Raw genomic sequence first — 14026 nt, 5'->3', positions numbered from 1 at the left:
GGTCCCCTTCTCAGCACTGCCATTTCTCACATTAGTACCACTGCTCCCTTGGCTGCAGACTCAAACCTCTGAGTTCTGCTTGATTCTTTCCTTCCTCCCCCCTCCAATTCTCCCTTCAAAGGCCTCTGATATAGCACCCCACCTCTCATTCTCTGTCCTTTCTCTCACTGAGCCCCTTTCCCCTCACCCCTGGATTCCTAAGGGAGCCTCTCTACTTCTCAGATCCCCTTCAACACATTCTACATCCTTCTATAGTTTCGATCATCTTAACCACAGCTTTCACCATGCCCCTTCCTTGTTCAAAAAGTAATCAGTGACACCCCTGACCTGTGGAATAAAGTCTAAATTCTCAGCTGTCATTCAAAGCCCACTGGAATTTATGCTCACTAAGTTTACCTAGCCATCTCACACTGTTCTCAGCAGGAATGCTCTCTCCAGCCCAATCATCCTGAAGTAGGCCATGTTCATTCTTTCCCCTAGGCCTTTAACCATTCAGTTACCCGACCTGGAGTGCCACCCTTCCTCCTTGCCACCTAACTCCTTAACAGTTCAAGTGCTACCTCCTCCAGAAATGAGTCTGTAACTCCTCTGGCTCAAGTTCACCTTTCACTTTCCTGGTGTCCTATAGCACTCACTATCTGTACCATATATTTAGGCATAGTTGCATCCTACCTCAGTTTTCTTTTCTTTTCTTTTCTTTTCTTTCTTTCTTTCTTTCTTTCTTTCTCTCTCTCTCTCTCTCTCTTTCTTTCTTTCTTTTAGAGAGAGAGAGAGAGCACAGGGTGGGGGAGCAGAGGGAGAGAGAATCCCAAGCAGACTCCCACTGAGCACAGAGCCTGATGCAGGGCTCGATCTCACAACCCTGAGACCACAAGCCCAACTGAAACGAAGAGTTGGATGCTTAACCAACTGTGCCATCCAGGCGCCCCACCTCAGTTTCATTTTTTCATATATTTCTCATTTCCCAATAAGACTGTATGATTCTCAGGGTACAGGGAACATATTTCTTTGTACGTCTAAGACGCTGGACTATAGGCACATATTGGACTGAAGGAGAGGTGCCATCCTTGCTAAGAAAAAAAGTTCCAGTACAAAAATTCAGGTCTAGACAAGTTCAAGTCCACAGCCCATCAAATAACAGTGAGGGCCATGCCCAGGGGCACAGATCTGGGACCTTAGCAGGGGTGCGGGAGTAACTAACAAGGATACCAAACTTTTTTTTTTAAGATTTTATTTATTTATTTATTTGTCGGGGAGAGAGAGAGAGAGCACAAGCAGGGGGAGCAGCAGGCAGAGGGAGAAGCAGGCTCCCCGCCGAGCACGGAGCCCGACTCTGGACTCGATCCCAGGACCCTGGGATCATGACCTGAGTTGAAGGCAGGCTCCTAACTGACTGAGCCACCCAGGCGTCCCAATGATACCAAACTTAAATAGAAATAACCTTCTCAAAGTCTAAACTCAACAAATGAACACGCAACCCAAGAGAGCTCCCAGGAATCCCCACAAAAATCAGAGCTTATTAAACAAAGGTTTGTGAACTAATTTGACTTGACAAAGGCCTCAGATAGCCATTGTTCTGAGTGCCCTCTCTGATTCTGTAGACCTCCTTTTCCCTGTGTTTGCTGGGTATCTTTGATGGCTCCCCCATCTTTGGCACTGGAGCCCTTACTTTGCCAAAGATAGTCGATAAATGAGAAGAAAAAAAAAAGGACAATGAAAATAATTTTGTGTGACTCTGGAAAGTCCTAAGAGATGAACGGAAGAGATGATTATAGAGCAAGAGTCTCTGCCCTAGTTCTTTCTATATTCTCAGTCCTTGCATTTTATCTGGCATGCAGGAGCATTTCAGGAAGTGTCTAAATGAATCAATGATTAAATGGTATATTGCTTGTCTATGGCAGCCTAATAAACCACCACTGTACACACACACACAAATAAATTTAAATATATATCTGTATATAAGATATAAGTAAAGCAACTATCTTACAAAATAAAATACCAGGCTTATATATTGCTTTACGTTTTATTTTCAAACTAGCCAGACTATCTTATCAACAACCCTTGAAAGAGAAAGGAAGTCCTGAAGAGCCAGGTCTATCACAGTAAAAGCAAAAGACAGTCTGCTCAATCGCTGACCATACTGGAGGAACAGCCCCTAGAATTCTCCTCCCTCAGAACGGATAGCCAAGAGTTCTGCCCTGCTAGTGCCTGCAATGAGGAAAGCAGCTTTTCCATTCTGAAGCACCCACTAGTGAACATCTGCAAAGTCAGAGCCAGCAGACCCTGGGTTCTGTTCAAGCCTTACCAGTTTGATAAGATTTGAGAGAAACAGGAATTAAAGATTCTATTTTGGGCGCCTGGGTGGTTCAGATGGTTAAGCATCTGCTTTCGGCTTAGGCCATGATCCCAGGGTCGAGTCCTGGGTGGGCTTCCCTGCTCAGGAGGGAGTCTGCTTCTCCCTCTTCCCTCTGCCCCTCCCCCCTGCTCATGCTCTCTCTCTCTCTCAAATAAATAAATAAAATCTTTTAAAAAAATAAAGATTCTATTTCTTCCCCCACTGGGATTTTTAGAAATTAGGCTAGCTTTAGAAGTTTGCAAAGGACTTTCTGATAAACAGGAATAACAATCCAATAAGGGTAGAAAACCTTGACCCTTTCAGTGCTATGACAGTATACACAGTTCTGATTAGAAGCTTTCGTTAGAGCTCATACCGCAATGCCAGAACAGAAGTGATGTAATCACTACCACTTTACATCTGACATTTGTTTCACAATGTACAAAATGCTTTACATTCTATGATCTTACAACACCTTTAAGAGGTAGACACAGTGGGTATTATTATGTCTGTATTTCAGATGGAAAAACTGAGGTTTAGAAAGATTATCAGACACAGTAAAATTACTGTGATCAGGAGTCAGAAGATGTGGATTTGCTTCCCGGCTCTACTCAATACCTTTGCATAAGCACTTTGCAAATTTTAAAGTATTATACATGTACTTACGACTGTTATTATTACTGTTGTTGAAAGTACTCTGTACACTGTAAAATCCTAGGTTAATAGATTAGTAATAATGACTTCCAGGCCAGTGCTCTTTTCACTATACTAAGCTGTCAACTTCACAGAGAAATTGCACCTGCAGATAAAGCACTGTGAGTTGATGACCAGTAAAGGGATGCTGCTCATCACGGCCTGCAAAACTGTCCACGTGCCCCAGCCACACCTGGGATGGGCCACACATCTAAGAATGTTCAGCAGGCTCTAACCAGGCTGTAGGCTTCCAGGGATCTAATGTACAGGAGGAAGAAGAAGAGAGCACAGATCCTACCTCCTAGCAAACAGTTCATAGCTAAGCTCCTCATTGCCCATACTTCCATAGCTGCTCAGAATGCTTAGTTGGTGCCAAATGCATTCTTTTTTTTTTTTAAAGATTTTTTTATTTATTTATTTGAGAGAGAGCACATGAGAGGGGGGAGGGTCAGAGGGAGAAGCAGACTCCCCACCAAGCAAGGAGCCTGATGCGGGACTCGATCCAGGGACTCCAGGATCATGACCTGAGCCGAAGGCAGTTGCTTAACCAACTGAGCCACCCAGGCGCCCCAAATGCATTCTTTTTCAATTAGTTACCTAGCTTGTTCACTTAGGGAAGAGGATGTCTGAAGTCCTACCAAGCAGAGATACTAAGTTAGGTTTTTCCAGTTCTTCCAGGCCTCAGCCCCCCCCAACATTGAACCCACAGCTCTTCTGGCTTTCCTTTGCTGTGTCCAGCTTGAGCCCCATGAGGTGATGCCAATCTCAGCTCTGCCTTGTAGCCAATACAGCCCTTCTCACGCTGAAGTAAGCACTCTTTGCCTCTGTTGGGCCATTCCCTCCCTAAATATGCAACCTTTCCTGCTGGCCAAAATACGTGGTTACTTTCAGCTGGAACTCTGCAGTTTGACTCTTTAGCCCTATTTGACATTTCCTAGCTAATTTGGCATCTCTTAGCCATTCAAATTAGGTTTTAATCTTTCATTCCTCTCTCCCAAGTATGGACCTTTCTGGCAGAAGAACTGGTAATGTAGAAAACGGTTTAATCCTATCCTAAGCCCAAGCAAATAAAAACAATAAAATTAATAAACATGGATTCACTCTGTAAATTGTAAAGTCCTATGTTAACAGATTATTAATGTCACCAGACTCTTAGGCCAGGTTCTATTTTTTTATTTTATTTTATTTTATTTTATTTATTTTATTTTATTTTATTTTATTTTTTTATTTATTTTATTTATTTTATTTATTTTATTTTATTTTTTATTTTATTTTATTTATTTTATTTATTTATTTATTTTTATTTTATTTTATTTATTTTATTTTATTTATTTTATTTTTTTATTTATTTTATTTTTTAATTTCATTTCATTTCATTTCATTTCATTTTATTATTTATTTTATATGTTATGTTAATCACCATACATTACATCATTAGTTTTTGATGTAGTGTTCCATGATTCATTGTTTGCGTATAACACCCATTCAATACGTGCCCTCTTTAATACCCATCACCAGGCTAACCCATCCCCCTACACCCCTCCCCTCTAGAACCCTCAGAGTTTGTTTCTCAGGGTCCACAGTCTCATGGTCCGTCTCCCCCTCCAATTCCCCCCCCCCTTTTTCCCTTCCTACTATCTTTTTTTTTTTAACATATAATGTATTTGTTTCAGAGGTACAGGTCTGTGATTCATCAGTCTTACACAATTCACAGCGCTCACCATAGCACACACCCTCCCCAATGTCTCTCACCCAGCCACCCCATCCCTCCCACCCCCCACCACTCCAGCAACCCTGTTTGTTTCCTGAGATTAAGAATTCCGCATTTCAGTGAGATCATATGATACATGTCTTTCTTTGATTGACTTATTTCGCTTAGCATAATACCCTCTAGTTTCATCCACATTGTTGCAAATGGCAAGATTTCGGGGTTTTTTTGATGGCTGCATAATATTCCATTGTATTTATATACCACATCTTCTTTATCCATTCATCTGTTGATGGACATCTTGGCTCTTTCCATAGTTTGGCTATTGTGGACATTGCTGCTAGAAACATTGGGGTGGGGTGCCTGGGTGGCTCAGTCGTTAAGCGTCTGCCTTCGGCTCAGGTCATGATCCCAGGGTCCTGAGATTGAGCCCAACATCGGGCTCCCTGCTCAGCAGGAAGCCTGCTTCTCCCTCTCCCGCTCCCCCTGTTTGTGTTCCCTCTCTCGCTGTGTCTCTCTCTGTCATATAAATAAATAAGATCTTAAAAAAAAAAAGTTCCTTTTAAAAAAAAAAAAGAAACATTGGGGTGCACATACCCCTTCGGATCACTACATTTGTATCTTTGGGCTAAATACCCAGTAGTGCAATTGCTGGGTCGTGGGGTAGTTCTATTTTCAACTTTTTGAGGAACCTCCATATTGTTTTCCAGAGTGGCTGCGCCAGCTTGAATTCCCACCAACAGTGTAGGAGGGTTCCCCTTTCTCCGCATCCTCGCCAACATGGGTGTTGAGTTTGATAAGTTCTTTATAGATTTTTGGATACTAGCCCTTTATCTGATATGTCATTTGCAAATATCTCCTCCCATTCTATCAGTTGTCTTTTTGGTTTTGTTGACTGTTAGCTTTGCTATGCAAAAGCTTTTTATCTTGATGAAGTCCCAATTGTTCATTTTTGCCCTTACTTCCCTTGCCTTTGGTGATGTTTCTAGGAAGATGTTGCTGTGGCTGAGGTCGAAGAGGTTGCTGCCTGTGTTCTCCTCCAGGATTTTGATGGACTCCTGTCTCACATTGAGGTCTTTCAACCATTTTGAGTCTATTTTTGTGTGTGGTGTAAGGAAATGGTCCAGTTTCATTCTTCTGCATGTGGCTGTCCAATTTGCCCAACACCATTTGTTGAAGAGACTGTCTTTTTTCCATTGGACATTTTTTTTTTGCTTTGTCGAATATTAGTTGACCATAGAGTTGAGGGTCCATTTCTGGGGTCTCTATTCTGTTCCATTGATCTATGCATCTGTTTTTGTGCCAGTACCATACTGTCTTGAGGATTATGGCTTTGTAATAGAGCTTAAGTCCAGAATTATGATGCCACCAGCTTTGCTTTTCTTTTTCATCATTCCTCTGGCTATTTGGGGTCTTTTCTGGTTCCATACAAATTTTAGGATTATGTGTTCCATTTCTTTGAAAAAAGTTGATGGTATTTTGATAGGAACTGCATTAAATGTGTAGATTGCTCTAGGTCGCATTAACATCTTCACAATATTTGTTCTTCCAATCCATGAGCATGGAACGTTTTTCCATTTCTTTGTGTCTTCCTCAATTTCTTTCATGAGTATTTTATAGTTTTCTGATCCTTTGCCTCTTTGGTTAAATTTATTCCTAGGTGTCTTATGGTTTTGGGTGCAATTGTAAATGGGATCAACTCCTTAATTTCTCTTTCTTCTGTCTTGTTGGTGGTGTATAGAAATATAACTGATTTCTGTGCATTGATTTTATATCCTGCCACTTTACTGAATTCCTGTATGAGTTCTAGCAGTTTTGGGGTGGAGTCTTTTGGGTTTTCCACATAAAGTATCATATCATCTGCAAAAAGTGAGTTTGACTTCTTCTTTGCCAATTCGGATGCCTTCTATTTCTTTTTGTTGTCTGATTGCTGTGGCTAGGACATCTAGAACTATGTTGAATAGCAGTGGTGATAGTGGACATCCCTGCCGTGTTCCTGACCTTAGGGGAAAAGCTCTCAGTTTTTCCCCGTTGAGAATGATATTCACTGTGGGTTTCTCATAGATGGCTTTTATGACATTGAGGTATGTACCCTCTATCCCTACACTCTGAAGAGTTTTAATCAAGAAAGAATGCTGTACTTTGTCAAATGCTTTTTCTGCATCTATCGAGAGGATCATATGGTTCTTGTTCTTTCTTTTATTAACGTATTGTATCACGTTGATTGATTTGTGGATGTTGAACCAACCTTGCAGCCCAAGAAAAAGTCCCACTTTGTCGTGGTGAATAATCCTTTTAATGTACTGTTGGATCCTATTGGCTAGTATTTTGGTGAAAATTTTTGCATCCACGTTCATCAGGGATATTGGTCCGTAATTCTCCTTTTTGATGGGGTCTTTGTCTGATTTTGGGATCAAGGTAATGCTGGCCTCATAAAATGAGTTTGGAAGTTTTCCTTCCATTTCTATTTTTTGGAACAGTTTCAGAAGAATAGGTATTAATTCTTCTTGAAATGTTTGGTAGAATTCCCCTGGGAAGCCATCTGGCCCTGGGCTCTTGTTTGTTGGGAAATTTTTGATTACTGCTTCAATTTCCTTAGTGGTTATGGGTCTGTTCAGGTTTTCTATTTCTTCCTGGTTCAGTTTTGGTAGTTGATACATCTCTAGGAATGCATCCATTTCTTCCAGATTATCTACTTCGCTGGCATATAGTTGCTCATAGTTATGTTCTTATAATTGTTTGTATTTCTTTGGCGTTGGTTGTGATCTCTAGATCCCTCTTTCATTCATGATTTTATTTATTTGGGTCATTTCTCTTTTCTTTTTGATAAGTCTGGCCATGGGTTTATCAATCTTATTAATTCTTTCAAAGAACCAGCTCCTAGTTTCGTTGATCTGTTCTACTGTTCTTTGGTTTCTATTTCATTGATTTCTGCTCTGATCTTTATTATTTCTCTTCTCCTACTGGGTTTAGGCTTTATTTGCTATTCTTTCTCTAGCTCCTTTAGGTGTAGCATTAGGTTGTGTATTTGAGGACTTTCTTGTTTCTTGAGAAAGGCTTGTATTGCTATATACTTTCCTCTTAGGACCTAGGCCAGGTTCTTTTCATTACACTAAGCTGTAAACACATCTCCCTCCGAGGTTTCCCTACCCCCATTTCACCCCACCCTTCCTGGAAATGTATTCACTGAGACTTTCTCCCCGTTTCTGCTTTTAGATTTTGCTGAAGAATGTCCCTCCTGGTCAGAAGCTGAACATCTGCTACAATTCCCAGAAGCGACCATTCTACAACCTTGACTTTATTAAGAGGAAAAAGTGATCTTGACATTTTCATTGCCTTTTACCCAATATTAGCATAAAACTTTGAGCTTCCATTTCTAAACAGCATGCTAGTTCCACAGCTTCACATTTCCCCCAGATCTCCATGCCTCCTGGAATAGAATCTTAGATAGAATTCCCACTGATGAGTTTATCACAATGTGTAGAAACACATGATCTGTGTGGAGGAATGAACGTCCCAATGAATCGCTAAACACCTCCAAGAATGCACTTCATTTCTTGCCCAGCAAGCCAACAGTCCCTTATATAATATATAAAGTTGTGCTGTCCAAGACAGTAGCCACTAGCCTCATATGGCTATTTAAATTAAAATTAAGGGCGCCTGGGTGGCTCAGTTGGTTAAGCGACTGCCTTCGGCTCAGGTCATGATCCTGGAGTCCCAGGATCGAGTCCCGTATCGGGCTCCCTGCTCGGCTTGGAGTCTGCTTCTCCCTCTGACCCTCCTCCCTCTCATGCTCTCTGTCTCTCATTCTCTCTGTCTCAAATAAATAAATAAAATCTTTAAAAAAAAAAATTAAAATTAAGTAAAATCTAAAATTCACTTCCTCAGTGGCTCAATAGCTACATGTGGCTAGTGGCTATTACCCTAGACAGCACAGATATAGAACACTTCTATCATCACACAAAGTATACTGGACAGCACTGACAGAGGCTGCTTATGAATAATACTGTTTTGTGAAATGGAGACTAAAAGCACAGAACATAGGTAATGAGTAACCAGTACTCCCTACAAATCCACTAAAATGACTTGTCTAGGAAATGAACGTCACACTCTTCCAGCACTTGGATCAGATCTGAAAGCACATTTTAGCTTTATGGGTAATTTGGTTCCTTACCAAAAATTTCTTTTTCTCACTGGCCCCTGCACATGAGCTTGTTGTTACTGTGGGGCTGTTCAGAAGGGCTGAGCTGCTGCTGTTGTGTTTTTTCTTTAAAAACAAAAAGACTGAGGTTAATAATTTGTACCCTCCATGCAACAGAAAAAATTTGATGATATTCAAGTAAATTGTGGGTCCTCAGAGCCAGTACCTCTTGTTAAGATTACTTCCTAACCAATAGGCAATCCTTTTTCACAGCCTTCTCCCTTCATAACCATGCACTTTACTTTAATAACACAGCAGCAGACACAGTACGAGATCAGGACTTTTCTTACAATAGCTTTTACGTTCCAAGCAAAAGGATCTCTAAAAGGTAATCTCCCTTCAAGGAATGATCAGGGACCACCATGCCACCCTCCTCTCCCCAGCCTGGTCCCTTTGGGTCTTCCAACTCAAGAAAGCTTCCCCTTTTCTCCTAACTGATATCCACACTAACAGCCCCATTTGGAGAAAGATCAGCTGATGGAGCAGCACACTCCACATAGGAAGACAGGAAGGAAAGTGAGGTCATTAGGCTCAAGCCTGGGGGAGGGGACTCACTTCTGGTAAAACGCTCCTTCCAAAAGCAGTTTTGAATAGGAAAGAGTTACAGCAAGGCAGAACCCACACAATTAGACAGAATAATGTCTGAAAACAGTACAAGAATGGGCCCTATTCTGTCGTTCCCCCAGTTCTGTAAGGTAGCCATAAAAATAAAAGCAGCTTTCTAAGCCAATCCTTCTGTTACATCATGATATAAAAGGACTCAGGGTCCCTCGTTTTCCTAAAGGCAGGAAATACTCTGAGAGGCTATATCTAGCAGACCTTAGACAGGAAAAGTTCTAGGGCCTTACTCTTTCTCTAGGAACCAAGGATTCTTCTGAAGAATTGGTAAACAAGGTGCAAATGAGGAGAAAGAAGGTTAGCTGATAAAGAAGAGAAACACAAGGGAAAATGGCATGGACAAATTTTCAGCAAACACACCAAACATAGGCATATAATATAGCACCAGATACCCAGTAGCGAAGAAAGTGCTCCATCATTCACTCCTCTCTGCAGGCCAAAGTACCCAGGAATCAGGGAGTTCGTAAATGACACTGGAGGTGGGAAGAAGGTTCTCAACAGTGCACGGGTTCAAATGTTAACAAAAATAGCAACTGTTTTCCTAAAGAAGTACACTACTCGCAATAAAATAGGCACTCAGCTACCCAAGTTAATATAAGGGGAAACAATTATAAACAACAATAATAAAATCACTCATTGTTACCTTTAGAATATACTACATGACACTTTATTAAATAAATTTCCCTTCCTAATTATATTTTATATAAGCTAATACTAATGGATTAATTTTTCCTAAGTGTATACCGTAAGGTAGTTAAAAAACTTTCTGAATTAGAGATTATGAATCTGGATTAAACATTTGCCAAATAATCAGTAAAGGAAGAGCTATATGAATACTCTCTCTAAAAGTAAAGGAATTACTCTTATTCTCCGCAGATGAAACACTGGGCACAAGGTCAGATGCACAAGGCTCTGGGCCTCTAGATCGTGACCCACATGATCTGGTATATATACCATGACTGGTATATATCACTTACCATTTAACAGACTGTGAAAGAAAGGGGCCAATAGCATTCAAGCCTGGTAGTAGAGTATCCTTGGCTTCTTCAAATATTTCCCATTTGAAAACCCCTCCCCAGCAATTTAGTTGGGTCTGCCATGGCCACACACACCTGCCTATTTGGGTGACCCGTGTCTTTGTTCTTCATGGTCTCATATCCAGGCACCCGGGGACGTCGGCTCATCTGGAGGGCCACCAGATCCTTCATGATTGAGTTCAATGCCTCCTGTTCGTCTGCAACAAAAGAGAGCACATGGGCTACGATACTTCAATAAGGACCATAGGCAAGTGTTGAATCACTATATTGTACACCTGAAACTATTATTACACTGTATGTTAACTAACTGGAATTTAAATAAAAACTTAAAAAAAAATACAGACCAGCAAATTACTATCACAAATTATATGACTAATACTCAGGGAGTTCTGCCCAGGTAAAATGACAAACTCTGTAACTATAATCACATGCATCTGATGTCTGAAGAGTAGGTAACTGAGGTCAGACTATGGCTACTTATATTTTAATTGATTCTTAACAACTCTCCAATCAGATTTCTGGCAGCAATATTTACCAATTCACCGGTGGCAAGGGAGGTGCTCAAACAGGGCAACTCTTCCAGTGTCAGAGAAACCCAACCAGGAAAAACAGATGAAAAGTTGCACAGTGTAGTAGGGTACTGAGTGAAAAGATGAATTCACGGAGAGCTGATTATAGGTCAGAGTCACACCCAGACTTATTCTTAAAGTATCCCATGTAGAAGAGCACATTTTAAAAGGTACCAAAAAAAAAAAAAAAGTACCAAACAAGGCCTCAGGTAGCTGCTTTGAACAGAAGTTGTTTTACAAGCCTAGTCTTTGAACGCCCCCCCTCCCAAATCTTTACAAGTTTATAGGCCTTCTGCTTCCCACAGGGAAGCCAAAAGGCAATTCTATTGTTTTTCTTCCCTAACTGACGAAGCAATGCATTGTCTCTGCCTTACTGGTATTACTTTTAATCCCCTTTTCTTGAAATAGCATAGAGTTACTAGAATTCTCCCGTACTGAAGACAACTGGACAAAACCCAGAACCCAAACCAGCCCAATTCCATGTTTTGCAAAATTCTCCCAGGTCCTTCAAGAGATCCTCATCTACTCAAATAGCATTTGGGAGTTGAAAATAAATCTGTTGATCTGGAAAGGAGTATGAAAGATGAGTTGTTACACATGTTCTGGTGACAACTGAGTCACTCGGGGACCTGGAGCACACCTTAAAAGAAGCAAGTACAAGAGACTCCACCCAGAGAGCACCTATCTTTTGTCTTTTGTCATTGGGTTCCTTGGAAATGTTCTAACACCTTGTGGAAAGAACATCATGAAGTACAGAAAGTAAATCTGTGCTATTTGCCTCTTCCCTCTTTCTAGATCAAATGTGCTCAGGTGCCCTACACACCCTCTGAGGAGGTGCAAGAAAGGAAGGAGAAGGGTGCCCATGTGGAGGTTTTTGCCTGCTCATAAAAGTAAAATCAGACTTAAAATGTGCAGGAAAAACACCAGTAGAGTAGCTTCCCATCTAATTCCATTTCAAAATATATACCAAAGTATGTTTGAGCATTGATGTAGGGCCAAAAGGATAAATAAATGGGATAGCGAATGTAAAGGAAGTGGGTATCTACAGAAAGACATGTCAGAATTAAAACACATACATCCCAAGATAAAATACACAGTCACAGTGAAAACAAAAACAAACACAAACACATACATCCCATCAATTATTTTATATTTTCTAGCGATTTCCCTGTAGGCTCCTTAAAGAAAGGGAACTTGCATGATATTTTGTTTTGTTTTGTTTTTTAACCTCCCAACCAAGATTTAAAAATTAGAGCATAACATCTAAGCTAGGAAGACTGGCTTATATATACAATATGTATAGGCTTTTATATTAAGTTGGCTTACATACTATTTAATATATGTGTGTACAATTTTGGGGCCAACTGTAGCAGTAAATTGGGATCACTATAAAGAGGATTATGACTGGGTAGGTGTTTTCTGAGGCACATCCAGTGATATTCCTAACAGGAGAACACATGGAGTTTTCAGTTATCAAGGTAACCACCCTGTGAATTGGCAATTTCTGTTGTCTCAACTCAGATACTGAACCTAGATGGATGTGAATATACACACAGACGCACAACACACATGCTTTTCAAGTCAAATCCACGACAAGTAGAATTACAGAATCATTTCTAATTCTATACAAGATGATGCTATTATAAGAGCTGGTTTATCAGGTTGACAAATTCGGTTTCCAGGAAGCTAACCAATTCTTGGCATTACTTCATGGATAAACTTGTTTGGTAGTTCCAGCACTGAGAACACACTAGAGGAATGGTTTGGCACTATCTCCTAAAAGTCAGGATAACTGACAGAAGGGACACAGGGTTATTGAATCTGATTTTTGTCAAAGTCGAAAACAGGTTCTTAAACTGATACTTCAAACTAAGGATGTGGATAAAGACAGGAAGTAAATCAAGTGGCTCTTTTAGGCATTTCTTCCTGGATTGAGATTTTAACTGAATTATTAACATTCTATAAAAACAAAAACAAACAAACTTAAAAACAAACAAACTTAAAAACAAATAGCAGCTTTCTTAGAGTGCAGCAGTCATTTATATGCACTTTGAAGTCAGAAAGACCTGGATTTAAGGAGGCTTTGAACAAATCACTTATTCCCCCTAAGCCTCAGTTTCCTCATCTGTAAAATGGAGATAATAAAAGTATCATCTCGGGGCACCTGGGTGGCTCAGTTGGTTAAGCGACTGCCTTCGGCTCAGGTCATGATCCTGGAGTCCCGGGATCGAGTCCCGCATCGGGCTCCCTGCTCGGCAGGGAGTCTGCTTCTCCCTCTGACCCTCCTCCCTCTCATGCTCTCTGTCTCTCATTCTCTCTCTCGCAAATAAATAAAATCTTAAAAAAAAAAAAAAAAAGTATCTCACAGAGCTGCTGTAAGAACTAAAGGACAAAGAACTTACAAATTATTCCTCATGGTACCTAATACTTAGTAAAGCTAAAAAAAAATGCTGGCTATTATCATCAATGGAAGAAGGTCAGTGGGAAAAGACTGTACACTACTTAATCTACCCTAATGCTTAATTTTATTCCTGAATTTTTATTAGGCATTAACAATAACCATTTACTGAGTACCAATATGTATTATACATTAGATAGTTTCAAGCTGTTCAAACTCTAGGGGTAAAAGAATGAATGAGACCCAAATACAAGGTTACACAAATAAAGTGATTGACTTAAGACAGTATACAAACCAGAGTACATAAACACGCATGTGTAAAAAAAATTTTACAGTGAGTAGCAAGAGGTTTTATAGATGATTTTACATAATTACTAACAGAATAAGGATTCTTTCAGAAAAGCAAGCTGTTCCAGCTACGCAGGAGAGCTTAAAAAATGAAGTGAAGATGAGAAAGGACCTAAAAG

The 14026-nt window shown here is 40.3% G+C and overlaps 1 protein-coding gene across 7 annotated transcripts in view; it reads right to left on the bottom strand.

Annotated features, from left to right (window-relative positions):
• MAP3K3 (mitogen-activated protein kinase kinase kinase 3) overlaps positions 1-14026 on the bottom strand; it is a 64964-nt gene that overhangs the window by 44319 nt on the left and 6619 nt on the right. For 2 of the 7 annotated variants that reach the window (XM_054510755.2, XM_054510754.2), the window contains exons 2-3: positions 10668-10813; positions 8911-9003 (exon numbers count right to left, since the gene is read on the bottom strand). In XM_054510755.2, the coding sequence (XP_054366730.1) occupies positions 8911-9003; positions 10668-10813 (239 nt within the window). Of the gene's footprint in view, positions 1-8910; positions 9004-9947; positions 10239-10667; positions 10814-14026 lie in introns of those variants that run through there. The other 5 variants (XM_054510757.2, XM_054510756.2, XM_045888674.3 and 2 more) reach the window with 4 other exon arrangements.

This window comes from Mirounga angustirostris, unplaced genomic scaffold, assembly GCF_029215605.1.
Source record: "Mirounga angustirostris isolate CCGP_5_RB_7025 unplaced genomic scaffold, mMirAng1.0.hap1 SCAF_17, whole genome shotgun sequence".
In the NCBI taxonomy this organism is placed as follows: Eukaryota; Metazoa; Chordata; class Mammalia; order Carnivora; family Phocidae; genus Mirounga; species Mirounga angustirostris.
The sequence above is the reverse complement of the archived record's forward strand: the minus strand, read 5'-3'. Positions and strand labels throughout refer to the sequence as shown.